Genomic DNA, 26,541 nt, shown 5'->3' on the forward strand with positions numbered 1-26,541 from the left:
TCTCTGTTCTTCTGCCACCCGATGCCCATCTGGGCTGAGAATAGAGACATTGCTTTCCCTCTGGAAAGTCTTAGCTCTGCAAGGTACCTTCACCTGAGTCCTTAGCCCAGGTTCTTCCAGTGACCTGATGCTTCCCCACTCCACATGCACTAAATAAAGCATCAAATTTTATTGATGCCTGATGAGAAAGGGAAGTCATAAACCTAGCCATTGTGGCCTTTCAACCACTTGCAAATCACCTCAATCTGCTTCCTCCCTTGGGTCCTCTGTTGGCCCTCCACTGAAATTGGAAGCTTTGTTTTAAAGACATTTTCCCCCTTGAGAATCTCTAGGAATTACTAAAGAAAGGAAGAAATTAGATCTAGATTCCAATTAACTTTGTCATTGATTGTTATATAACTGTGGGTGAATCACAGTTTAAGTGGGACAGAAAATCTCCAGTTAATAGAAGTTGCCAAGAATGGCAGAAGACCAGGCCCTGATGTTCATATAATCTCTACTCTCCAGTGTGGAGAGTGCTGGGCTGGTGGTGGAAAGTGCTGGGCAAGTAAACTGAGCAGCGTTTGTCAGTGTAGATCTGTCCACTGCAAGGAGAGCGAGGCAGGCTGATGCAGCCAGCCCGAAGAGTCTCCAGGGGACAGAGTGGGCCCAGCAGATCTTTGGGCCGGCAGCTTCACTTAGGAAGTTCAGAAACACTTTAGGGTTGCCTGTCCCACTTTACTAGAGTCTTCACCTGCTGAGATGTGGCTGGCATGTGTAGGACAGCTGAAGGGTTGGGAGAAGGAGAGGGAGGCCTCCTTATCAGTGTGCTTCCTCTCACTCCTACAGACCTGCTCCTGGTAATCTGTTTCTACAGGCAGCATCTCTCAGCTGCTTAACTTGATAGCTTGTTTTGCATCCGATTTATTCCTGCCAAAAACTCTATCTTGAGGCAGGTGAAAGATTATTTAGGTGAGTACCATATTGGGTGATAATGTTGATTTAAATCATTTTAATGTTTAAATGTTGAACCTTAGATTTTCTTGTATGTGGTGTAGCCTGTGGCATTGAAGAACTAGTTGCCACCAATCAATGATTTACATACCAGATGAATGTGGTGGTTTATTGAATTAACATGTTTAATAACTTCAATAATAAGACGAGAATGGTAAATTATTTCTCCACCAGAGGGAAAACAAAATGAGAAGGGTGCCTTCAATCTCGAGTCAGCTTCTCAGACCTGGGAGTTCCCAACTACAAGTCATCCTTTTAGACACCTACAACTCATTCTATTAAATCATGTCTTCTGTAAGCAGAAACTGCCTTTTTATCTGGTGGAAATGTAGCATGCCAATAGAATGAAGTGTTCTGTTGTTTTATGCCATACAATTAACTTACTACCCAGCCATCAGAAAATTTGTCAACTAACTAGGTTCCCTGTAATTAATTATCTGTAGACTCTGCCTGTATGTGCCATACATAGTATGTATGAGTTGCCGGATGTCTGATGTCAAAACTGTTCAAGGAATCATTCCAGTGTGTTTTAGAAACTGGCTGTTGAAAAGTTGTGCTCCCACCCCCAGGTAGTTAGTTGAATGAAGAATATAACTTATATTTTTTGTTTCTTCTCTTTCTAGATGTATTGCTGTCACTGAACACTGGCCCATTAGAAAGCACTAGAGAAGCTCAGCCATCAGTATGTCCAAGTACAAACTGATTATGTTAAGACATGGAGAGGGTGCTTGGAATAAAGAGAACCGTTTTTGTAGCTGGGTGGATCAGAAACTTAACAGTGAAGGAATGGAAGAAGCTCGGAACTGTGGGAAGCAACTCAAAGCGCTAAACTTTGAGTTTGATCTTGTGTTCACATCCATCCTGAACCGATCCATCCACACAGCCTGGCTGATCCTGGAAGAGCTGGGGCAGGAGTGGGTTCCCGTGGAAAGCTCCTGGCGTCTCAATGAGCGTCACTATGGAGCCTTGATCAGTCTCAACAGGGAGCAAATGGCTTTGAATCACGGCGAGGAGCAAGTGAGGCTGTGGAGAAGGAGCTACAGTGTGACCCCACCGCCCATAGAGGAGTCCCATCCTTACTACCACGAGATCTACAACGACCGGAGATATAAAGTGTGCGACATTCCTTTGGATCAGCTGCCACGATCCGAGAGCTTAAAGGATGTTCTGGAGAGACTCCTTCCTTATTGGAATGAAAGGATTGCTCCTGAAGTATTAAGCGGTAAAACCATTCTGATATCTGCTCATGGAAATAGCAGCCGGGCACTCCTGAAACATCTGGAAGGTACCATCTTTATACTACTACTTACTGAAGGTTGCTACTGGGCCTTAATCTAGAAAGGAACTGGTTTCTAAGCTAATAATGCACAGTTTCCGTAATAGACTTTCCTTCCCTATTACCTTTTGTCCTTTCAGTCTTTTCAGGAACCTTTTGTTCTGTCAGTCAAAAAATCCTGGGCCTTTTACATTCGTGTTATCTGAAGCCGTGATTCTCTAACGTCAGCAAGCATCAGAATCACCTGGAGGGAGGGAGCGCTGGGACCACCACTGGTTTCTGGCCGCACCCTTGTAGTTTCTCAGTCTGTAGGCCTGGGGTGTGGCCCAGTAATTTGCATTTCTAAGGAATTTTCAGGTGCTGCTGATACTGATGCTTGGGCTTCTCCAAGTGCTTGAGAACCACTGATCTAAAAGATTCTGTGGCTTTTGTTGTAACAAGGTAAGAGGAGGCTAGGGAGGGAAGAAATTTTTGTAGAAATGGTATGCAAGGTAAATTTTTTTTTCTTTTGAGTCTTTCAAGATAAGTAAAATCATATAGACTTCAGTTTTGCTCCCGTTCTTCCAACTTTAAACAATCATTGCTGTGTTTTCAGGCCTAGGTTTCCTGAATAATTGTTTTGCTCCAGTCTTCTCTTTCCAGACCAGGCTTAGTCATCGACTGGGAGAAAGTTCAGGAGAAGGAAAATAAAAGGATGGCTTATTGGAGATAATTAGTAGCCTTAATTTTATTTTAACTCCTTGATGTTATGTTCTAGAAAGCACTGTGTTGTTACCTTCCTCTTAAGTGACATGAACTAAATGAACTCCTCTGAGGACTTGAGCTCACCAGTTTTGGGCACCAGTGATTGCACAGTGACACCTTCAGGGGGTTTCTCCCTCCACTCTCTCCCTTCACTAAATAATCGCGGACGGTTGTGCATTTTGAGTGATCTGCTCTGTCTGGTGCTTTCCTGTCTATCGTCACTGTCAACAGTCAGCTCACTGGCATTAGAATGCATTTCTCCAACATTCCCTCTTCATCCTGCTTTACTGTTCTATACGAGGCTGTGAAAAATGAAAAAGTTGACCTTGCACATGAAATAAGTGAAAATAGGTTATTGTTAACAAAATGAACTGATCTTTATAAGATTTTAATGTAAACCTTTTAGCATGTGTTTTTTTCCCCCCTAATTTTTATAACATGGCCAAGAGCCAAGTCATTACTCATATACCTGACCTCCATTCATTGTGCAGAGATCTAAAATCTAACAGGCTTTATTGGCTATTTAAAACATCATTGGCCAGACATGGCACTTGATCTGTTTGTGTATGTGTATATATCTTATTTACTCAACTATATAAAGGGTATTATTCTTCCTTGTTCAGAATAGTCATGTATCTGATTAAATATCTATATATAACTTCATCATTACTGGATTTATTATAGTACTTTATTGTTTGAAGAAGAGTTGAAGCTCCTCTTAGGACAACAACAAACTGAAATTCAGAATTTCAAAGTTTCTGCCAGAAGATGTATTCTCTCTCTCCATGCCAATTCCTTTTTTCCAGAGATGGGACTTAGATCTCTTTGTGGCCAGATTCCCTTCCCTTAAGAAAAGGCTATCATCTCCTTCAGGATCCTCTTTTCTTTCCCATCTCAGCTAGGAAATCCTCCTTTTAAAGACAGTTTCCTGCTGGTTAGCACCATTTACCCATCTTCAGGTTTAGAGCACTAAGATTATTCTGCAGCCCCGACCATAGTGTATTCTAGATACCCCCTTCCATTAGTGTGTTGGTAACTTAACCATTTGTTACTGTTATTTTTGAAAAAAATAGGAAGGTTTAACAAATGGTGGTGAAGAAGACTGCCACCATTGTAGGGGTGCAGGGAAGATTACCTGTCGAGGGCAAGGTAACACATAGAAAAGCTGACTGTCTATATTTGAGGGAGGTTTTGAAACCATTAATAGTTTATTGAAAAACAACCAAATGGTGTAGCTGCTTGGGAAAACAATCTGGCAGCTTCTTGATGGTGACACATAGAGGTACCATATGAGCCAGCAGGTCCACTCCTAGATACATACCTGTATTCATTTCCTAGTGCTACTGTAACAAAGTACCCAAAACTGGGTGGCTTAGAAAAACAGATAATAATTGTCTCACAGTTCTGGGAGCTGGAAGTCCTAAATCAAAGTATTGGCAGGGTCCTGCTCTCTCTAATGACTCTCGGAGAGAATCCTTTCTTGCCTCTTGTAGTTTCTGGTGTTTGCTAGAAATGGTTTTTTTTTTTTTGGCCGCGCTGTGCAGCATGTGGGATCTTAGTTCCCTGACTGGCGATCGAACCTGTTCCCCCTGCAGTAGAACCACTGGACCGTGCTTAACCACTGGACTGCGAGGGAAGTCCAGAAATCTGTAACGTTCCTTGGTTTGTAGATGCATCAGTGCAACCCTCCGTCTTCACTTGGTGTTCTCCCTGTGTGTCTCTTCTTCTTGTCCAAATTTTCCCATTTATAAGGACACCAATAATATTGGACTAGGGCCTACCCCAATGACCTCATTTTAACTTGATGACCTCTCTAAAGACCTATTTCCAAGAAAGGTCACGTTCTGAGGTACTGGAGGTTAACTTCAGTATATCTTTTTGGGGGGAATGCAGTTCAACTCATAACAATACCTAAGAGAAGTGAAAACATATGTCCACACAAAAACTTGTACACAAACCTTCAAAGCGGTATTACTTATAATAGCCACAATGTGGAAGCAACCCAAATGCCCATCAACAAGTGATTAAATAAGTTAAATGCGGTATGTCCATACAATTAAATATTATTCTGCATTTTAAAAAAATGAAGTACTGACACATGCTATAACATGGATGAATCTTGAAATCATGATTACGTGAAAGAAGCCAGGACTTCTCTGGTAGCGCAGTGGTTAAGAATCTGCCTGCCAATGCAGGGGACACGGGTTCGCTCCCTGGTCAGGGAAGATCCCACATGCTGTGGAGCACTTAAGCCTGTGCGCCACAACTGCTGAGCCTGCGCTCTAGAGCCCACGAGCCACAACTACTGAAGCCCGCACACCTAGAGCCCATGCTCCACAACAAGAGAAGCCACCACAATGAGAAGCCCGCACACTGTAACGAAGAGTAGCCCCCGCTCGCTGCAACTAGAGAAAGCCCCGCGCACAGCAACGAGGACGCAATGCAACCAAAAATAAATAAGTAAATAAATTTATTTAAAAAAGAAAAAAAAAAAGTCTGCCCTGTTTAAAAAAAAGAAAGAAAGAAAGAAGCCAGTCACAAAGGATCACGTATTGTAGGATTATATTTGTATAAAATCTCCAGAATAGGCAAATCTATATAGACAGAAAATAGATGATTTGTTTCCTAGGACTGGTGTGGAGAGGAAGAGGGTGGATTGAAGAGTGACTGCTAATATGTGCAGGGTTTCTCATTGGGGTGGCGAAAATGTTCTAAAGTTGATTGTGGTGATGGTTGTACAACTCTGAATATGCTAAAAGCCATTGTATACATTAAGTGGGTGAATTGTATGGTATGTGAATTATCTCATTAAAGCTGCAAAATAATTTAACCAATGAGATTTAAAGATGAAAGGATTTGACATTGGCCTAGAAAGCAATAGTTTAGGGCAAATACGTGGAAGTGACAGATAACAAAGGAGATATGCATGGATGTGGAGTATAGAATAAAGAAAAGAATTAAAACACAGCTTTGACCACTGGGGCAGAAATGTATTTACAGGGATTACTGAGAAATAAGCAGGCATTTGTCCTCAGGCTTCATTTAACTTTTCTTCTGAAGGTCTTTTTTTTTTTTTTTTTTTAATTTGGATGTACAGAACTAAATTAACTTTCAGAGATTAATGAAATAGAAGCAACCTTAAATTATAACTCCTATCCCTATCACTATAAATAGGCTATATAGAAAATGTTTTTATTTGGGGGATAATTGATTTAAAACAGTGGTGTTCATACTGGAAGAGGTAAATTGTATGAAGAGTAGGAAGTGTGTGTAGAGAAAGGTGTGAGGCTGGCAGATGCCTGAAGGAGAGGAGAAGGGAAGTGAATGGGAGGGAGACAGGGAATAGAAATGGTAGGGCTGGTGGCCAGGGAGGATGGCAGACATTCACGAAAAAAAACTGGCAGAAAAGCCAGAATATACCACTAGGCACAAGCCAGTAGCTGGGGAAGCAAATGAAGTGGAGTGAGGATTGCGGTTTGTCCATAGGAAGACATAAGAGTGGTTTGTAGTCTCAGCTCAGCCATCCTGGGGAGGAGAACAACTTTGTTCCCTTTTGGCCTATAGTACCCCCTGGTGGTACTGTTGTTAAGATTCATCAAATTCTTTGATGTTGCTAAGATTCCCTGTAGTAACTTCCATGCCTCACATGGAAGAATTACTTCATGTGCCTGATATAGACTGGACTAGATTTTAGGATCACATCATACATTAGTTGTCATCTTTTGTTTTAGGGGTCCTTTAAAGGCCAATCTCCACTAATAGAATTCTCTTGCAGTGTGTACTGAAAAATAAGATCCAACTATTCTATGTCACAGCTCTAAGAATTAAGCATAAGTCACTTTCCCAAAGATCAGAAGAAATAGTGTATGTTATTTCTCCCATCATTTCTGTTAATTTAGTGAGATTTCAGCCCTTTTAAAATTTATTGTAGATGTATATGCTCACTGGAATAAGAATACTAACATCTGTCCTCTTCTCTTGCATGTCTTTTTCTTTTTTTAATGTTTATTTTTTATTTATTTTTTTTCTTATTAGTCATCCATTTTACACACATCAGTGTATACATGTCAATCCCAATCTCCCAATTCAGCACACCACCACCGCCACCCCCCACCGCTTTCCCCCCTTGGTGTCCATACGTTTGTTCGCTACATCTGTGTCTCTATTTCTGCCCTGCAAACCGGTTGATCTGTACCATTTTTCTAGGTTCCACATATATGCGTTAATATACAATATTTGTTTCTCTCTTTCTGACTTACTTCACTCTGTATGACAGTCTCTAGATCCATCCACGGCTCAACAAATGATCCAATTTCGTTCCTTTTAATGGCTGAGTAATATTCCATTGTATATATGTACCACATCTTCTTTATCAATTCGTCTGTTGATGGGCATTTAGGTTGCTTCCATGACCTGGCTATTGTAAATAGTGCTGCAATGAACATTGGGGTGCATGTGTCTTTTTGATTTATGGTTTTCTCTGGGTATATGCCCAGTAGTGGGATTGCTGGGTCATATGGTAATTCTATTTTTAGTTCTTTAAGGAACCTCCATACTGTTCTCCATAGTGGCTGTATCAATTTACATTCCCACCAACAGTGCAAGAGGGCTCCCTTTTCTCCACACCCTCTCCAGCATTTGTTGTTTGTAGATTTTCTGATGATGCCCTTTCTAACTGGTGTGAGATGATACCTCATTGTAGTTTTGATTTGCATTTCTCTAATAATTAGTGATGTTGAGCAGCTTTTCATGTGCTTCTTGGCCATCTGTATGTCTTCTTCAGAGAAATGTCTATTTAGGTCTTCTGCCCATTTTTGGATTGGGTTGTTTGTTTTTTTAATATTGAGCTGAATGAGCTGTTTATATATTTTGGAGATTAATCCTTTGTCCGATGATTCATTTGCAAATATTTTCTCCCATTCTGAGGGTTGTCTTTTCGTCTTCTTTATGGTTTCCTTTGCTGTGCAAAAGCTTTGAAGTTTCACTAGGTCCCATTTGTTTATTTTTGTTTTTATTTCCATTACTCTAGGAGGTGGATCGAAAAATCTCTTGCTGTGATTTATGTCAAAGAGTGTTCTTCCTATGTTTTCCTCTAAGAGTTTTATAGTGCCCAGTCTTACATTTAGGTCTCTAATCCATTTTGAGTTTATTTTTGTGCATGGTGTCAGGGAGTGTTCTAATTTCATTCTTTTATATGTAGCTGTCCAGTTTTCCCAGCACCACTTATTGAAGAGACTGTCTTTTCTCCATTGTATATCCTTGCCTCCTTTGTCATAGATTAGTTGACCATAGGTGCGTGGGTTTATCTCTGGGCTTTCTATCCTGTTCCATTGATCTATATTTCTGTTTTTGTGCCAGTACCATATTGTCTTGATTACTATAGCTCTGTAGTATAGTCTGAAGTCAGGGAGTCTGATTCCTCCAGCTCCGTTTTTTTCCCTCAAGACTGCTTTGGATATTCGGGGTCTTTTGTGTCTCCATACAAATTTTAAGACTTTTTGTTCTAGTTCTGTAAAAAATGCCATTGGTAATTTGATAGTGATTGCATTGAATCTGTAGGTTGCTTTGGGTAGTATAGTCATTTTCACAATATTGATTCTTCCAATCCAAGAACATGGTATATCTCTCCATCTGTTGGTATCATCTTTAATTTCTTTCATCAGTGTCTTATAGTTTTCTGCATACAGATCTTTTTTCTCCCTAGGTAGGTTTATTCCTAGGTATTTTATTCTTTTTGTTGCATTGGTAAATGGGAGTGTTTCCTTAATTTCTCTTTCAGATTTTTCATCATTAGTGTATAGGAATGCAAGAGATTTCTGTGCATTAATTTTGTATCCTGCAACTTTACCAAATTCATTGATGAGCTCTAGTAGTTTTCTGGTGGCATCTTTAGGATTCTCTATGTATAGTATCTTGTCATCTGCAAAGAGTGACAGTTTTATTTCTTCTTTTCCAATTTGTATTCCTTTTATTTCTTTTTCTTCTCTGATGGCCGTGGCTAGGACTTCCAAAACTATGTTGAATAATAGTGGTGAGAGTGGACATCCTTGTCTTGTTCCTGATCTTAGAGGAAATGCTTTGATGTTTGCTGTGGGTTTGTCGTATATGGCCTTTATTATGTTGAAGTAGGTTCCCTCTATGCCCACTTTCTGGAGAATTTTTATCATAAATGGGTGTTGAATTTTGTCAAAAGCTTTCTCTGCATCTATTGAGATGATCATATGGTTTTTATTCTTCAATTTGTTAATGTGGTGTATCACATTGATTGATTTTCATATATTGAAGAATCCTTGCATCTCTGGGATAAATCCCACTTGATCACGGTGTATGATCCTTTTATTGTGTTGTTGGATTCTGTTTGCTAGTATTTTGTTGAGGATTTTTACATCTATATTCATCAGTGATATTGGTCTGTAATTTTCTTTTTTTGTAGTATCTTTGTCTGGTTTTGGTATCAGGGTGATGGTGGCCTCTTAGAATGAGTTTGGGAGTGTTCCTTCCTCTGCAATGTTTTGGAAGAGTTTGAGAAGGATGGGTGTTAGCTCTTCTCTAAATGTTTGATAGAATTCACTTGTGAAGCCATCTGGCCCTGGACTTTTGTTTGTTGGAATATTTTAAATCACAGTTTCAATTTCATTACTTGTTATTGGTCTGTTCGTGTTTTCTATTTCTTCCTGGTTCAGTCTTGGAAGGTTATACCTTTCTAAGAATTTGTCCATTTCTTCCAGGTTGTCCATTTTATTGGCATAGAGTTGCTTGTAGTAGTCTCTTAGGATGCTTTGTAGTTTTGCGGTGTCTGTTGTAACTTCTTTTTTATTTCTAATTTTATTGATTTGAGTCCTCTCCCTCTTTTTCTTGATGAGTCTGGCTAATGGTTTATCAATTTTGTTTATCTTCTCAAAGAACCAGCTTTTAGTTTTATTAGTCTTTGCTATTGTTTTCTTTGTTTCTATTTCATTTATTTCTGTTCTGATCTTTATGATTTCTTTCCTTCTGCTAACTTTGGGTTTTGTTTGTTCTTCTTTCTCTAGTTCCTTTAGGTGTAAGGTTAGATTGTTCATTTGAGATTTTTCTTGTTTCTTGAGGTAGGCTTGTATAGCTATAAACTTCCCTTTTAGAACTGCTTTTGCTGCATCCCAGAGGTTTTGGATCGTCATGTTTTCATTGTCATTTGTCTCTAGGTATTTTTTGATTTCCTCTTTGATTTCTTCAGTGATCTCTTGGTTATTTAGTGATGTATTGTTTAGCCTCCATGTGTTTGTGTATTTTCCGTTTTTTTCCCCTGTAATTGATTTCTACTCTCATAGCATTGTGGTCAGAAAAGACGCTTGATATGACTTCAGTTTTCTTAAATTTACTGAGGCTTGATTTGTGACCCAAGATGTGATCTATCCTGACGAATGTTCCGTGCACACTTGAGAAGTGTAATCTGCTGTTTTTGGATGGAATGTCCTATAAATATCAATTAAATCTGTCTGGCCTATTGTGTCATTTAAAGCTTCTGTTTCCTTGTTTCTTTTCATTTTGGATGATCTGTCCATTGGTGTAAGTGAGGTGTTAAAGTCCCCCACTATTATTGTGTTACTGTTGATTTCCTCTTTTATAGCTGTTAGCAGTTTCCTTATGTATTGAGGTGCTCCTATATTGAGTGCATACATATTTATAATTGTTATATCTTCTTCTTGGATTGATCCCTTGATCATTGTGTAGTGTCCTTCCTTGTCTCTTGTAACATTCTTTATTTTAAAGTCTATTTTATCTGATATGAGTATAGCTACTCCAGCTTTCTTTTGATTTCCATTTGCATGGAATATCTTTTTCCATCCCCTCACTTTCAGTCTGTATGTGTCCCTAGGTCTGAAGTGGGTCTCTTGTAGACAGCATATATATGGGTCTTGTTTTTGCATCCATTCAGCAAGCCTGTGTCTTTTGGTTGGAGCATTTAATCCATTCACGTTTAAGGTAATTATCAATATGTATGTTCCTATGAGCATTTTCTTAATTGTTTTGGGTTTGTTTTTGTAGGTCGTTTTCTTCTCTTGTGTTTCCCACTTAGAGAAGTTCCTTTAGCATTTGTTGTAGAGCTGGTTTGGTGGTGCCAAATTCTCTTAGCTTTTGCTTGTCTGTAAAGCTTTTGATTTCTCCATCGAATCTGAATGAGATCCTTGCCAGGTACAGTAATCTTGGTTGTAGGTTCTTCCCTTTCATCACTTTAAGTATATCATGCCACTCCCTTCTGGCTTGTTGAGTTTCTGCTGAGAAATCAGCTGTTAACCTTATGGGAGTTCCCTTGTATGTTATTTGTCGTTTTTCCCTTGCTGCTTTCAATAATTTTTCTTTGTCTTTAATTTTTGCCAATTTGATTACTATGTGTCTCAGCGTGTTTCTCCTTGGGTTTATCATGTATGGGACTCTCTGCACTTCCTCGACTTAGGTTGCTATTTCCTTTCCCACGTTAGGGAAGTTTTCGGCTATAATCTCTTCAAATATTTTCTCGGGTCCTTTCTCTCTCTCTTCTCCTTCTGGGACCCCTATAATGTGAATGTTGTTGCGTTTAATGTTTTCCCAGAGGTCTCTTAGGCTGTCTTCATTTCTTTTCATTCTTTTTTCTTTATTCTGTTCCACAGCAGTGAATTCCACCATTCTGTCTTCCAGGTCACTTATCCGTTCTTCTGCCTCAGTTATTCTGCTATTGATTCCTTCTAGTGTAGTTTTCATTTCAGTTATTGTATTGTTCACCTCTGTTTGTTTGTTCTTTAATTCTTCTAGATCTTTGTTAAACATTTCTTTCATCTTCTCAATCTTTGCCTCCGTTCTTTTTCCGAGGTTCTGGATCATCCTCACTATCATTATTCTGAATTCTTTTTCTGGAAGGTTGCTTATCTCCATTTCATTTAGTTGTTTCTCTGGGGTTTTATATTGTTCCTTCATCTGGAACATAGCCCTCTGCCTTTTTGTCTTGTCTATCTCTCTGTGAATGTGGTTTCTGTTCCACAGGCTGGAAGATTTTAGTTCTTCTTGCTTCTGCTCGCATGTCTAACTTTCAAGAGTTCATGTATGAAGGCTTCCTGTGGTACTTGACAAATTTTCAACCTAAAAGAAAACATCCTATTGAATTTGGATACTGACTTTCCAAGACTCCAAATATTAAGTGAATCTCCCTTACTTTAAGGGGAAAATATAGATTTTTGTTTTATAGGAAAGATTACTGGCTAATTTATTTGTGTGTATGTGTTTATTGTGTTAAAAAAGTCATAAAGTGTAACATCTTAATTGCCAATTTATTTTAACAGTGAATTTATATGACTACACACCCCCCTATTTTCTGGTTAATACCTGTTATCCCACTGAAATTATTAACAGCATCTCCTTTCACTTTCAAAAGTGCCCAGCTTGGAGGATTATATGGTCACGTTATAAGGAAGTTAGCTTTCATCTGTATTAAGAATGAATCTTTGAAATGGGTGTGACCAGATTGCATATTCCCTATAAATATGAAAGTTGCTAAATTCTTTGCATTGATCACAAAAGTAAAAATGCATGTGGTTGTAGACTGATCTGATTCCTAGTCATGTTTTCTAGATATGTTTATGTAAGATTCTCCCGTATAAACAGGATCTTTCAAGGAAGTGGGCAATTTTTCCCCATATTGTCCTTAAAATGCTTGACAGACTTCAAGCATCTTACCTTCTGCTGGGGAGGAGTGTGGTAACTCATAGCATCAATGACAGCATACTGTCCTATCATAAAAATACTTTATGGTAACTTTGAAGTAGGAAGAATGATGACCCAGTCACATAGCTAATTAAGAAATTGGTCTACCCTGAAGTCTCCAAGTGCCTTAAGACCTTTGACGAAGAGTATAGTAGAGTTATTCATTTACTCTAGATTGTATGTACCTCAACAGTGGAGAGTATTTTTAGTTCCTTAGATGTTATTTTGTTTTTCAAATATTTGGTGCTATGATTTTACCCTATAGTCAGTCAAGTCCTGCCTGACACTTCTTCCATTTGTGGGAAAGAAGACAGATGCTGTTGAAGGAAAATGAAACCCAGACAGACCTCAGATGGCTTAGCCATGATCACGATAAGTAGTTGGAGTCATGAACTCCGCCTAAACCCAGTTCACTGAGTCTCCACACACAATTACCGCCTGGGCTGTTTTGTTTTAAATTTTTTCTAAGAAGTAGCCCTTCCGTTGATCTATTCTGTTTGGAATAGTATGTTGTGAGAAGCTGAGTCAAGAGTATCTTTGGCAAATAAACCATAAAAACGTAATTTCATGCAACTAATTGAGTCTTACATTATTATTGCTGTTACCCTAACATTGTGGTCTGTGAATGACACTCCCTAGTATAGCTATACCAGGTGGCCCTTTTTTGAGTGCACACTGTGTGCTAAATGCAGTTCTAGGCATTTTACATATGTATCGTGTTTCTTGTAGGAACTAGAACAAGTCTCTGAACTCACTGGAAAGCTATGGTTCAGTATTTTTACTTTGTTCAATACTTTGTTTTACTTGGCTATTTAATGTAGCTAAGTCATGTTTTTTAAATTTCATTTGAGCAATTGTTGACTGTTTGCATTTTATTTTGTTTGTTTGTTTTGTTTTTTAGATTCCACATATAAGTGAGATCATATGGTATTTGCCTTTCTCTGATTTCACTTAGCATAATACCCTCTAGATCCATCCATGTTGTCACAAATGGCAAGCTTTCTTTTTTTTAATGGCTGAGTAATATTTTATTGTATATATACACCACATCTTCTTTATCCATTCATCAATGAACACTTAGGTTGCTTCCATATCTTGGCTATTATAAATAATGCTGCAGTGAACATTGGTGTGTGTGTATCTTTTGGAAAAAAAAATTTTTTTTCTTGGCTGCGCCATATGGTTTGTGGGACCTTAGTTCCCTGACCAGGGACTGAACCCACGCCCTTGACAGTGAAAGTGCAGAGTCCTAACCAGTGGACCACCAGAGAATTCCATGTATCTTTTTGAATTCGTGTTTTTGTTTTCTTTGGATAAATATCCAGAAGTGAAATTGCTAGATAATATGGTAGTTCTATTTTTAATTTTTTGAAGAACATCCATACTGCTTTCTATAATGGCTGCACCAATTTACAATCCTACCAGCATTGCACAGGGTTCCCTTTTCTGCACATTCTTGCCAACAGTTGTTATTTGTTGTCTTTTTGATGATAGCCGTTCTGACAGGTGTGAGGTGATATATCATTGTGGTTTTAATTTGCATTTCCCTGATGATTAGTACTGTTGAGCATCTTTTTATGTGTCTGTTGGCCATCTGCATTTCCTCCTTGGAAAATATCTATTCAGGTCCTCTGCACATTTTTTAATCAGGTTGTTTGGTTTTTTGATGTTGAGGTATATTAGTTCCTTGTATATTTTGGATGTGAACCCCTTATCGGATATATCGTTTGCAAATATCTTCTCCCATTCAGAATACTGCCTTTTGGTTTGTTGATAGCTTCCTTGTCTGTGCCAAAGCTTTTTAGTTTGGTGTAGTCCCATGGAATGCTTTACTTTTAACTTGACAGTAGTTCTTAATCCCTTCAGAAGAAAGAAGACTTAAAACAGACATATGAAATATTATATAGTGAGAAGATTCCTGCTTAAGGGACTGCTTTACTGATTTGTGGCAGCAGAAATAATTGCCTAACAAGTCCGGATTACAGCAGGGCCCACCTCTCACCAAGCACCACCACAAACACTCCTAACCCAGGCTTAGTGTCTAACAACACCGTGTTCCTTAGTGCTCCAGACAGGCGTGTGTTTCTTTCTCTGCGGTTGGCGTAGTCACTTCCTGTTTGTTTCCTGCTGGCCCACATTGAAGGAGAAGCCAGGTACTGAACTGAAGCACTGGATGTAGTCTGCATCTTGCCAGCAGGAGTGGATTGTTTAGTCTGGGTTCAAGAAAGGAATAGGCAGTTTCAAGTTTGGAGTAAGAGTGGCATGCAAGACAGACTTGACCCCTGAAGAACTGTGTGCAGCTGCACATATAACAAGGCAAAGAAGTGATGACGTAAAATTAGAGATTCAAGGAGGAAAGGTCAGCTGGGACTTGCTGTGGGGATGGGGACTGACCAGTCAGTCACCTTTGGCATTTTGTAGTGGGATATTTTCTGAAGTAGCAGTCAGGCCTCTCTTCTGTGAAGCAAATGCTTATCTAGTGGTGTGGCTAAGCTTTCTCTTATTATAAGTATAATTGATTTATAGAAACCTTCATTTTTAAAAGTTGTAGGCCACTTAACTATAAAATTAGATGTAGAATGGATTCTTCTCTCTGCCTTATTCTAAATTAGAGGCCGTTATACTGTCATCATGTTACATGATTCAAATAACCCATTTCCAATTGTTCCCCAGCCAATCTTTTTTTTTTTTTTGATGGGTTGACTATTATTTATTTATTTATTTATTTATTTAAACATCTTTATTGAAGTATAATTGCTTTACAATGGTGTGTTAGTTTCTGCTTTATAACAAGGTAAATCAGTTATACATATACATATGTTCCCATATCTCTTCCCTCTTGCATCTCCCTCCCTCCCACCCTCCCCATCCCACCCCTCTAGGTGGTCACAAAGCACCGAGCTGATCTCCCTGTGCTATGCGGCTGCTTCCCACTAGCTATCTATTTTACATTTGGTAGTGTATATATGTCCATGACACTCTCTTACCCTGTCACATCTCACCCCACCCCCTCCTCATATCCTCAAGTCCATTCTCTAGTAGGTCTGTGTCTTTATTCCCGTCTTGCCACTAGGTTCTTCATGGCCTTTTTTTTTTTTTTTCCTTAGATTCCGTATATATGTGTTAGCATACTGTATTTGTTTTTCTCTTTCTGACTTACTTCACTCTGTATGACAGACTCTAACTCCATCCACCTCATTACAAATACCTCCATTTCATTTCTTTTTATGGCTGAGTAATATTCCATTGTATATATGTGCCACATCTTCTTTATCCATTCATCTGTCGATGGACATTTAGGTTGCTTCCATGTCCTGGCTATTGTAAATAGAGCTGCAATGAACATTTTGGTACATGACTCTTTTTGAACTATGGTTTTCTCAGGGTATATGCCCAGTAGTGGGATTGCTGGGTTGCATGGTAGTTCTATTTGTAGTTTTTTAAGGAGCCTCCATACTGTTCTCCATAGTGGCTGTATCAATTTACATTCCCACCAACAGTGCAAGAGGGTTCCCTTTCCTCCACACCCTCTCCAGCATTTATTGTTTCTAGATTTTTTGATGATGGCCATTCTGACCAGTGTGAGATGATATCTCACTGTAGTTTTGATTTGCATTTCTCTAATGATTAATGATGTTGAGCATTCTTTCATGTGTCTGTAGGCAATCTGTATATCTTCTTTGGAGAAATGTCTGTTTAGGTCTTCTGCCCATTTTTGGATTGGGTTGTTCGTTTTTTTGATATTGAGTTGCATGAGCTGCTTGTAAATTTGGAGATTAATCCTTTGTCAGTTGCTTAATTTGCAAATATTTTCTCCCATTCTGAGGGTTGTCTTTTCGTCTTGTTTATGTTTTCTTTTGCTGTGCAAAATCTTTTAAGTTTCATTAGGTCCCATTTGTTTATTTGTGTTCTTATTTCCATTTCTCTGGGAGCTGGGTCAAAAAGAATCTTGCTGTGATGTATGTCAGAGTGTTCTTCCTATGTTTTCCTCTAAGAGTTTGATAGTGTCTGGCCTTACACTTAGGTCTTTAATCCATTTTGAGTTTATTTTTGTGCATGGTGTCAGGGAGTGTTCTAATTTCATACTTTTACATGTATCTGTCCAATTTTCCCAGCACCACTTATTGAAGAGGCTGTCTTTTCTCCACTGTATATGCTTGCCTCCTTTATCAAAGGTAAGGTGACCATATGTGCGTGGGTTTATCTCTGGGCTTTCTATCCTGTTCCATTGATCTATATTTCTGTTTTTGTGCCAGTACCAAACTGTCTTGATTACTGTAGCTTTGTAGTATAGTCTGAAGTCAGGGAGCCTGATTCCCCCAGCTCCATTTTTCGTTCTCAAGATTGCTTTGGCTATTCGGGGTCTTTTGTGTTTCCATACAAATTGTGAAATTTTTTGTTCTAGTTCTGTGAAAAATGCCAGTGGTAGTTTGATAGGGATTGCATTGAATCTGTAGATTGCTTTGGGTAGTAGAGTCATTTTCACAATGTTGATTCTTCCAATCCAGGAACATGGTATATCTCTCCATCTATTTGTATCATCTTTAATTTCTTTCATCAGTGTCTTATAATTTTCTGCATACAGGTCTTTTGTCTCCTTAGGTAGGTATATTCCTAGATATTTTATTCTTTTTGTTGCAATGGTAAACGGGAGTGTTTTCTTAATTTCACTTTCAGATTTTTCGTCATTAGTGTATAGAAATGCAAGAGATTTGTGTGCATTAATTTTGTATCCTGCTACTTTACCAAATTCATTGATTAGCTCTAGTAGTTTTCTGGTAGCATCTTTAGGATTCTCTATGTATAGTATCATGTCATCTGCAAACAGTGACAGCTTTACTTCTTCTTTTCCGATTTGGATTCCTTCTATTTCTTTGTCTTCTCTGATTGCTGTCCAGCCAATCTTTAAGTTGTACATGGATAGCATTCAAACCTAAAAGAATTATAATTAAAAATAGGTAAGCCGTATATGGAATTCAGAATCTCTTCTGTCAGCTCTTATTTTGGCAATAGAAGAATACAGTACTCTTATCACAGATCACCCATCAGTGGGATTTGGATTGTGACTAACTCAATTGGGAAAGGGAAGCGGGGCATGGGTGGAACCTCACAGCTGAATGATTTGATCGGAGCTGTTTTCCTCTCTCTCTGTCATCCTCAAAAATAAGCATTATGGAATTGGGGTTTCCTCTTGTCCTGTAATAGATCTGTCTCCCTGAACCTCTTTCCTCCTGTTTCCTGATATTCAAAGATTTTGAGCACACAGTTTGGAGAAAACCAAAGAAAATATATATAGAAGACAAATTTAATTTGACTTTTTTTCTTAATAAGGTAATAAAGGAAACACAATCTTTAACCAAGGCTTCAACAGTAAAGGACTAGATTTAATTTGAAAGCTCAGAGAGTTCAGATTCATTCATTTCATCTATATGCCAAGGGTCCATTAAATCAGGTACTGTACTATTCTTGGTACAGGGATACAGCACCTAGAATTGGACATACAAAGTCCTTACTTTTGAGGAGCATACATCTCCCTTTTGATTTCCTTCTGAAACGTAGCCGGTACTGTACCTCCGAGAAAGTCCTCAGAGTGCTTTCACGTATAGGCTTTAGGCATTAGAGCTTCTAGTTAACATTTTATTCCTAATAGCCTTTATTTGTATGTAAGAAGCAGATTCATATAATACATATAGTTGTAATATTGGATCATAAAGCTAAATCATTTCTGGATCCTAGCAGCAACACATGATAGAATTCCTTACAGTAGAACAAACATTTACTAAAGTCTTGCAGCATATAAGGCACTGTTCTGAAAGCATGGGTGACACAAGGATGTATAAAACATGGTCCCTTATAATCCCGGTGGGAGAAGTGAGCATTTGCTCAGCCACTTCTAACAGAAGGCGAGTGGGAGTGCTGTATATATGTGCAGTGACCTTAGTTACTGTCTGTGGTTCCTGTTCCTGCTGCAGTGACTCAGGGGAGTCATCGAAGGTACAGATTTGACTTTCTGAAGTTAGTCCTGTATGCAGAAAATGAAGTTGTTTGAATTTCTTCCTGTTTTGGCTTTGAGCTACTCCTTTGACTTACCACCAAACTTTCATTATTTCTTACTTAAAATATCCCAATCATTTAAATGGATAGCAGTTAACTCCCAGACGCTCCTACAGGAAGATTCAAGAATTAAAGACAATGGTTGGGGGTTGGTGAAGGGGCAGTGATAGAGATGGGTTGATGCAGGATTAGATGTTTCCCTTCAGAACGTTCTTGGATGCTGTATAAAACAATCTAAGCCGTTATTAGAGGATGTGATATCTGGCCATGCGTTTTAACTTTCATACGATGTTCCAGTTAATGAATTTGTAATACGATATTACATAATATAGTATTGATTCAGTTTGGCTTAATCCAATGCAGATGCATTTTTCTAGCCTTAGGAGTTCTGCTTGCTTAACTCTCTTAGGACAAAGAATGTGGCTTATGCCAAAACTGAGTAATGAGTAATGGCTTCATTGTGGTTTTTCCTCATTTGCTATTTTAAAAAGCCAGTCGCTTAAGTCTCATTGACTGATTATTAACCAGTCTAAGTATTTTAAATATTTGGAAGTAATTAGTCTGCTGTGTGAATGGCTTGAGTAGTCATTAAAGTGGAATGTCAACTTTATTTATTGGAAACATTTCTATTTTTGTTGAGCCTTCCTTTCTTTATAGGTGAAACATTATAGTTCTCGTGGCCTTTGTTAGTTGGCTCTTCCATTTGGTCCCACACAAAAGTGGGTTTTTATCTAAGCCATAGGCATGAGCTTGAGAGTGGTGCTCTTAAAGAAAGGGCTTGTTAGATCTGGTTAGATCTGAGGCCATGGTCAGATGAGTTCCATGTGTGCCCCTCGCCCCCTGCCAAAGACCCAGAACTTTTTTCTGAGGTCACAGACTGCAAACCCTCAACCTGGCCCATCATGATCCCAGTGTGTTAGCTATTTCAAGGGGATCAGACAAATCTGTTGATCCCTTTACTAGTCTTGAAAACATGAGAACACTTGGTGCTGGTGTCCAGTTAGCACCCAGCCCTTCACAAGGGCAGAGCATGAACACATTCTCCTCTCTCCTTAGGCTGCGGTGGAAATAGCCATAGACAAGTCAGATGACCAGAGTTGAGGTCCTGGAATTTGGGAATTTAAAAAAAAGGTCTAATTTTACTACCTTAACAGTCTGGTGACTCGAAGAGTTTTATTTAACGTCTCTGGATCTGTTTAGTAGTTTTTTAAACAGCTTTCTTGAGGTATAATTCACATGACACACAGTTCACCCATTTAAAGTGTACAGTTCAGTGGCTTTTCACAGAGCTGTATTTTCACAGAGTTGTATATTCACAGAGTTACCCATCTATCACCACAGTCAATTTCAGAACATTTTCGTTACCCTCAAAAGAAACTCCATACCTAACTATCACTGCCCAGTCCTCCCGTTCCCTCTGGCCCTAAGCAACCCCAGATCTATTTATGTCACTATAGATTTGCCTATTCTGGACATTTCATATAAATGGACTCATACAATATGTACTCTGTGACTGGCTTCTTTCACTTAGCATAATGTTTTCAAGGGTTGTCAATGTTTAGCATGCATCAGCACTTCTTTCCTTTTTATTGCCAAATAATATTCCATTGCGTGGATCTACCACATTTAATTTACCCATTCATCAGTTGATGGACATTAGACTGTTTCCGTCTTCTGTCTATTATGAATAATGCTGCTGGGAGGGTTCGTGTACAGGTTTTTGTGTGGACATGTGTTTTCATTTCTCTTGGGTATATATACCTAGGAGTGAAATTGCAGGGTCCCATGGTAATTCTGTGCTTACCTGTTTGAGGAATTGCCAGACTGTTATCCAAAGATTCCACAGGATTTTATACTCTTAATTTTACAGTGTATTAGGATTTCAGTTTCTCTATACCCTTAGCAGTCACCTGGCTCTAAACCACGTGCTGTTGCATTCCGCTCTGGCTATCTCCAGGGGATGCGGGTGGCAGCTACTATGCGTCCAGCTGACAGATCTGACCTGAGAGAGCCTGAGGGCTTTTAGAATCCAAGGCAGTCATCTCCCAGCTAAACAGCTGGCTGTCTGGTCTGAATTTATCTGTTCTTGCCAGCTTTAGTTTGGGATGGTAATCTTGTGTAGGGTTGCAGTGTGGGGATGGCGGCTTGGCAGGGCAAAGTAGTGTTTTAGTAGCCTACCCTTTAAGTCTTCTACCTAGAAGAGAATTCGTAGTAGAGAAAGAAGAAACACTTGTTGGGCTATACTTTCTCATGTATGTTCTCTTTTAAGTCCATTCCTCCTGCCCCACACGGTTTGTAATAGTGGTAGAGAAGAGTGTGTGTTTCTTTTTTTAATTAGACAGAGGCAGTGGAGGCCCAGAGAGGTTACTCGCCTAAAGTTATATATTATGCTAGTTAGTATTTGGAAGGGGACTAGCAGAGGAGGAGATGGGATGTGTACTTAGAATAGACCGACTTCCAAGTTGTGATCCTCTCCATTGTTTCATAGCTGTTTGAGTATACAGTTTGTGCGTAAGAGTTCTTAGGCAGCTCTTCTGGACCTAGAAATGAAATTCTAATAAAGAACCACCCCAGCAGTTGAGATCCAGTGCTATGATTCTGTGACTGGTGCTCATAGTTATGACCAAAGTTAAAATGACAAAGTGCATTGATAACTAACTGCTACTAACTTATTCTGCCATTCTCACCTTCCAAGATGGACCCTTGCACTCCCCTCAGAACTTGTTCTACCATGGGTCGTTTCTATTAATAAAGAATAGAAGCATATGGTTAGAAGTTAGAAGTCTATATAATAAAGGTATGTTTTTAATGTAGATAATTTGAATACTTTCAGTCACCTTTTAATTAGCTTAACTCCATCTCTTTAGGCCTCCTCTCTTCTCTTTGCCCATTTTGAACTCAGAGAAACTTGAAAGATATTGTGTATTAGTTACAGACACCTGGGTTTAAATCTAGGCTTTGCTGTTTTACTGCCTGTGTGACCTTGAGTTGTTTGCTTAACCTCTCTGTGTCAGAAATTGTTACATGGAAAAATAATGGTGCATATCTTCCTAGGATTGCAACGGTGATTAAGTAAGTTAATACACATAAAGTGCTTAGAAGAGTACCTGGCATGTGGAATGTACTCAGTACATGTTAGCTGTTTATTGTTTTTTAAAAACACTCATAATGATAGAAACTTATCACGACCACTGCTGCTACCACCCTTGCTACAACTCCAGCTCTTCTGGTCAAAATTGAACAACCTATGATTCAGGTTATCTATTTATTAAAAAAAATTTTGTGGGAGCACACTGTACGGCATGTGGGATCTTAGCTCCCTGACCAGGGATCGAACCTGGGCCCTTGGCAGTGAGAGCGCGGAGTCCTAACCACTGGACCACCAGGGAATTCCCTGATTCAGGCTATTTAAAAAAGAACTGAGGGGGGCTTCCCTGGTGGCGCAGTGATTGAGAGTCTGCCTGCCAATGCAGGGGACACGGGTTCGAGCCCTGGTCTGGGAGGATCCCACATGCCGCGGAGCAACTGGGACCGTGAGCCACAATTACTGAGCCTGCGCGTCTGGAGCCTGTGCTCCGCAACAAGAGAGGCCGCGATAATGAGATGCCCGCGCTCCGCAAAGCCCTCGCACAGAAACGAAGACCCAACACAGCCGTAAATAAATAAATAAACCCAAGGTTTAAAAAAAAAAGAACTGAGGGAATTGCCTGGTGGTCCAGTGGTTAGGACTCCACGCTTTCACTGCCTCGGGCGTGGGTTCAATCCCTGGTCAGGGAACTAAGATCCCGCAGGACGCGCAGCACGCCGAAAATAAATAAGTAAGTAAGTAAATAAATAAATAAATAAAATTTTTTAAAAATAAAATAAAAAAAGAATTGAAGGTGATTTGTCCATTACACACACCTTGCTGTCCGAGCAGTTGGGCTGTTAAGGGACAGCAGGGGAACGAGACCTGTTTACAAGGCATGTCGATCAACCTTCTTTTGATTCCTCTTGATTGTGTTTCCTGAGCACCTAGGGGAGGGCTCCTCCTCGACTGGGTCTAGCCCAGGGCATCCCATGCTCACTCAGTGTTGGAAAACCAGCCACTTTCTAATCAATTGAACTAGATTTTGAGGTTAATTTTAGCCAGCCTGGGGACAACGGAAAACCCCCCTAGTTCACGTTCAGATTTTTCAAGATTGATTTCTGTGGAGAACCAGTAACACGCATGTGAGCATGGAGGAATAATTTTCATTCCTTTAAGATTTAGATAGGAAATAACCAGGAACAATTTGCCCCAAAAGGTATTTACTGTCCCAAGATTTAATGTAATTTGAATTTCTGTCTTAGCTTTTTTTTTTTAAAAAAAAACTTCTGAGGGACTTCCTTGGTGGCGCAGTGTATAAGACTCTGCGCTCCCAATGCAGGGGGCCTAGGGTTTGATCCCTGGTCAGGGAGCTAGATCCCACATGCTGCAACTAAGAGTTCGCATGCCGCAACTAAGGAGCCCACCTGCCGCAACTAAGACCTGGCACAACCAAATAAATAAGTAAATAAATAAATAAAACTTCTGGGATGCCCTTGGCTTCCAGCAACTATAGCTGGAATCCCTCACAGTACCTGGTGTGGTTCCAAACATGCAGTTAATATGGGACTAAGTGAATGTGTAGTTAAATAAGTAAACACAGCTTCCTCCTGGGTTGTCTTTAACGCCTTGCTCCTCCCTCTCTTAATCTCCAGGTATCTCAGATGAAGACATTATCAACATTACTCTTCCTACTGGAGTCCCCATTCTCCTGGAACTGGACGAGAACCTGCATGCCGTTGGACCTCACCAGTTCCTGGGCAACCAAGAGGCTATCCAAGCAGCCATTAAGAAAGTAGAGGATCAAGGAAAAGTGAAACGCGCTGACAAATAAAATCTTTCCCACGCGCTAGCTAGGGATAGCTGCAGAAGGAGTGGTATGCGGTGTGTTGTGGGTGCTGATCTCGCTTTTTTTTTTTTTTTTCTCCCCTGCTGATTTTTCCTGATTTTCCCAGATCTAGGCTGTGGGGTAGAGTTTGTATAAGTAACTAGGTAACTTATGTTGGCCCAGATAAAGGCTTTAGGATGCCTGAGTGCTAATGTCATAAGCCTTATGCGTTAGCCCCTGCCGGCCCCGTTTGAATTAGTCACTAAGTTAGTCACCAGTGGGGCTTAATCAATGTCATAAGTTTCCGAGATGGGGGAGCAACAAGTGGAGGTCAAGTTCAAGGTATTCCTCATTCAATAAATCAGTATAGAGTGACCACTGACAGGCACTACTTACTCCAATAAGTAGTTCACATTTATATTTACTGAGACTTTCTAGGATGATAATAAAGGGCATTAGATAACACACTATACTTAAGTATTTATTACTAGTCTTTTCCTCTAGGGAAAGGGATGCTTTGATAGGTTAAGACTAGAGGCCCATTAAATGGGAGAGTCACGGATGGATTCCTCCAAGACAGCCAACAACAAACACCAAGGCCCTTTGCCTCATGACATTTGGTGGAATTCCTCTCTGGCTGCTAGAATTAGCAGCATATAGACAGCTATAGCTGTTCGTGTTCTCTTTTTGTTTTATTTTTGCTTTTTAAACTTTAATTTTGGGGTCTTTAAAATTAATATAAAAATAAGTTCTGTGACTGAAAATGGTACCTCCCAAGAATTTCCATATGATTCATAAATATTAAGTATAGGCTGCTGAATTATTCTCTGCTCTTATCTTCCTATAACACAAAGAGTTGTACTTATTTCAACACATAGACATGCCTAATTCTCTGAAAATTGAAGGTCGGGTCAGGGGAAGGTAGAATATAGTGGGTGTAATTTTATTCACTTGAACAGGGGAAATGGTATATTCGCACTTGTCACATACATTTGTTCTTTATCTGCTGAGGGCAAAACATTATGGTACGTAGTCTATAGTATTCAGGGTAGGCCACAGACAGAATTGACTGCTTATCAATCTTAATGATATAGAATGTTTTTAGATGCTGGAGATAGGTAAGTGATCATTTCTTTAAGCTACTGCCTTATTTCAGAGCAAGTGACATATATTTCAGTGATAAAGTCATGTAAACAATTTACAACTATAAAAGCTGTTACAGATATCACCAGTTTTTCATGGTTTTCCATTGGTGGGTTGGTTTATTTGTATCCATTTTATAGTAAAACTGTCACTAGAAGGAAACTAATTCTAAAACCCTTGCTACTCTTGGTCTCTACTGATCCTTAAATCAAGACTTAGAGCGTCAGCTGATGAAGATGGCTGAAAAGAAGAAATGAACCTGGCTTGCTCACAGCTGGCTGCATCTGTGATGCATGAGGACATGGAATGTGGGTGCTTGACGTTCCTGACCAGCTACTGGCTTTTCTGCCGTAGTCCTTCTTTTCACAGTTCTGTTGCCTAACCAAATAACACTGTTTATAATTCAGAGATCAGGGCCAAGAATACAACTACCAGATCTTCCTAGAATTCCAAACCTATGGCTAAGCTTCAACTCAGACCATTTTTGAACAGCTTCATCTCTGGAATTGGCGTCTGAATTTTCCAGCCCAAGAAGTGACCATGTCTTAACACAGCTCAAGAGCCTAGAGCTGGATTCTTCCCTTGTCCTGCATCTAGATATCCACCTCCAGTGGACGCCCGGCGGCATGATGTGCTCCTGCACACAGAGCTGTGCTCACACCCAGTCGCTTTGGAATCTTACAGACTTCCTAAGAGAGGGATCATTTTTGCTGACACTTTCTGGTACAATTTGGTTTTTGAGATCTTGGCTGAAATAAATGAAGAGATATTTATGAAAACTTGATGTAAAATTATTTTTAACGACTCCAGCACTTCAACCTTGAGACCACCTAGTGAATCTGTTTTCTTTGCATGGCTTACAAGGGATCCAGAATTTTTGAAGTAGGTATCTTGAAATCTGCCTAACCTGCATCCTCATCTTGGCATCCTTCTGTACCACGTCAAGCTAGGACCAAAAAATGGGGATTTTTTTTAATTTAAAAATTGATAGACAGCTTATCCAGAAATTTGGTCCTTGGAGAGGGCAGCCCATCCTGCTGCCAGGTTGGCCTTGCCCTGGAGCCAGTTAGACATGTGTCTTTTGCCCAGGCTGTAATGATTGTTTCATGCAGGTCCAGTGTGGTGAGATAAAGAGCCATAGCAAGATGCTACTCCTAGAGTTTTAATTTTTAAATATCTCAGATGAGTAGTGTATCCCAGTACACTCAGACTTTGTTTTTCTGAAAGAACAGAAATTCTGCCTCAGAAAATGGAAGTTCTTGCATCATCCAGTACTAATTTGAGCACTGAATTAACAAAGCATCTTCGGTTAGAGTACATAATGTCGTGTATGTTTCCTTGATAAGATGTACGAGGCAAATTTCTTAACATGATCTGGCTATTTCCAAGCTCAGCCAGATTCTTTTGCTCCAAGTTTGCAGACTATTTCTCATCTTGGGTCATGACCACTTTTATTCAAATGCAGTCCCTCCATGTGCACATTAATGGCAGTGGTTATTTGTCTTCTGGCCTGGGAAGCCTCCCCAGGCTCTATAGGTTTGTTGTGAAAATGCTTGCTTTTGGTTAGTGTGTGAGCTGGTTAAAGCCAATCCCCATCGGACAGCAGTTGGCCAACTTGGTGGCCAGAAGCAGAAATCCTCCTGATCATGATGACAGTCTCAGGAAAGAGAAGTCAGAGGTCATGTACATTTCCCCCCATTCCTACTATGTAGTTATAGTTTT

General features: G+C 39.6%; 1 protein-coding gene across 1 annotated transcript in view; it reads left to right on the forward strand.

Moving 5' to 3' along the window:
- The window catches only part of BPGM (bisphosphoglycerate mutase), a 35,942-nt gene extending 10,344 nt beyond the window's left edge, over positions 1–25,598 (forward strand). The window contains exons 2-3 of the mRNA XM_082398876.1: positions 1,617–2,278; positions 23,504–25,598. Coding sequence (XP_082255002.1) covers positions 1,678–2,278; positions 23,504–23,682 — 780 coding nt within the window. The 5' untranslated portion in view covers positions 1,617–1,677 and the 3' untranslated portion in view covers positions 23,683–25,598. The remainder of the gene's footprint in view (positions 1–1,616; positions 2,279–23,503) is intronic.
- Positions 25,599–26,541: the final 943 nt, after the last annotated feature.

The sequence above is a fragment of the Balaenoptera borealis genome, assembly GCF_965194805.1.
Source record: "Balaenoptera borealis genome assembly, chromosome: 7".
NCBI classification, from domain to species: domain Eukaryota; kingdom Metazoa; phylum Chordata; class Mammalia; order Artiodactyla; family Balaenopteridae; genus Balaenoptera; species Balaenoptera borealis.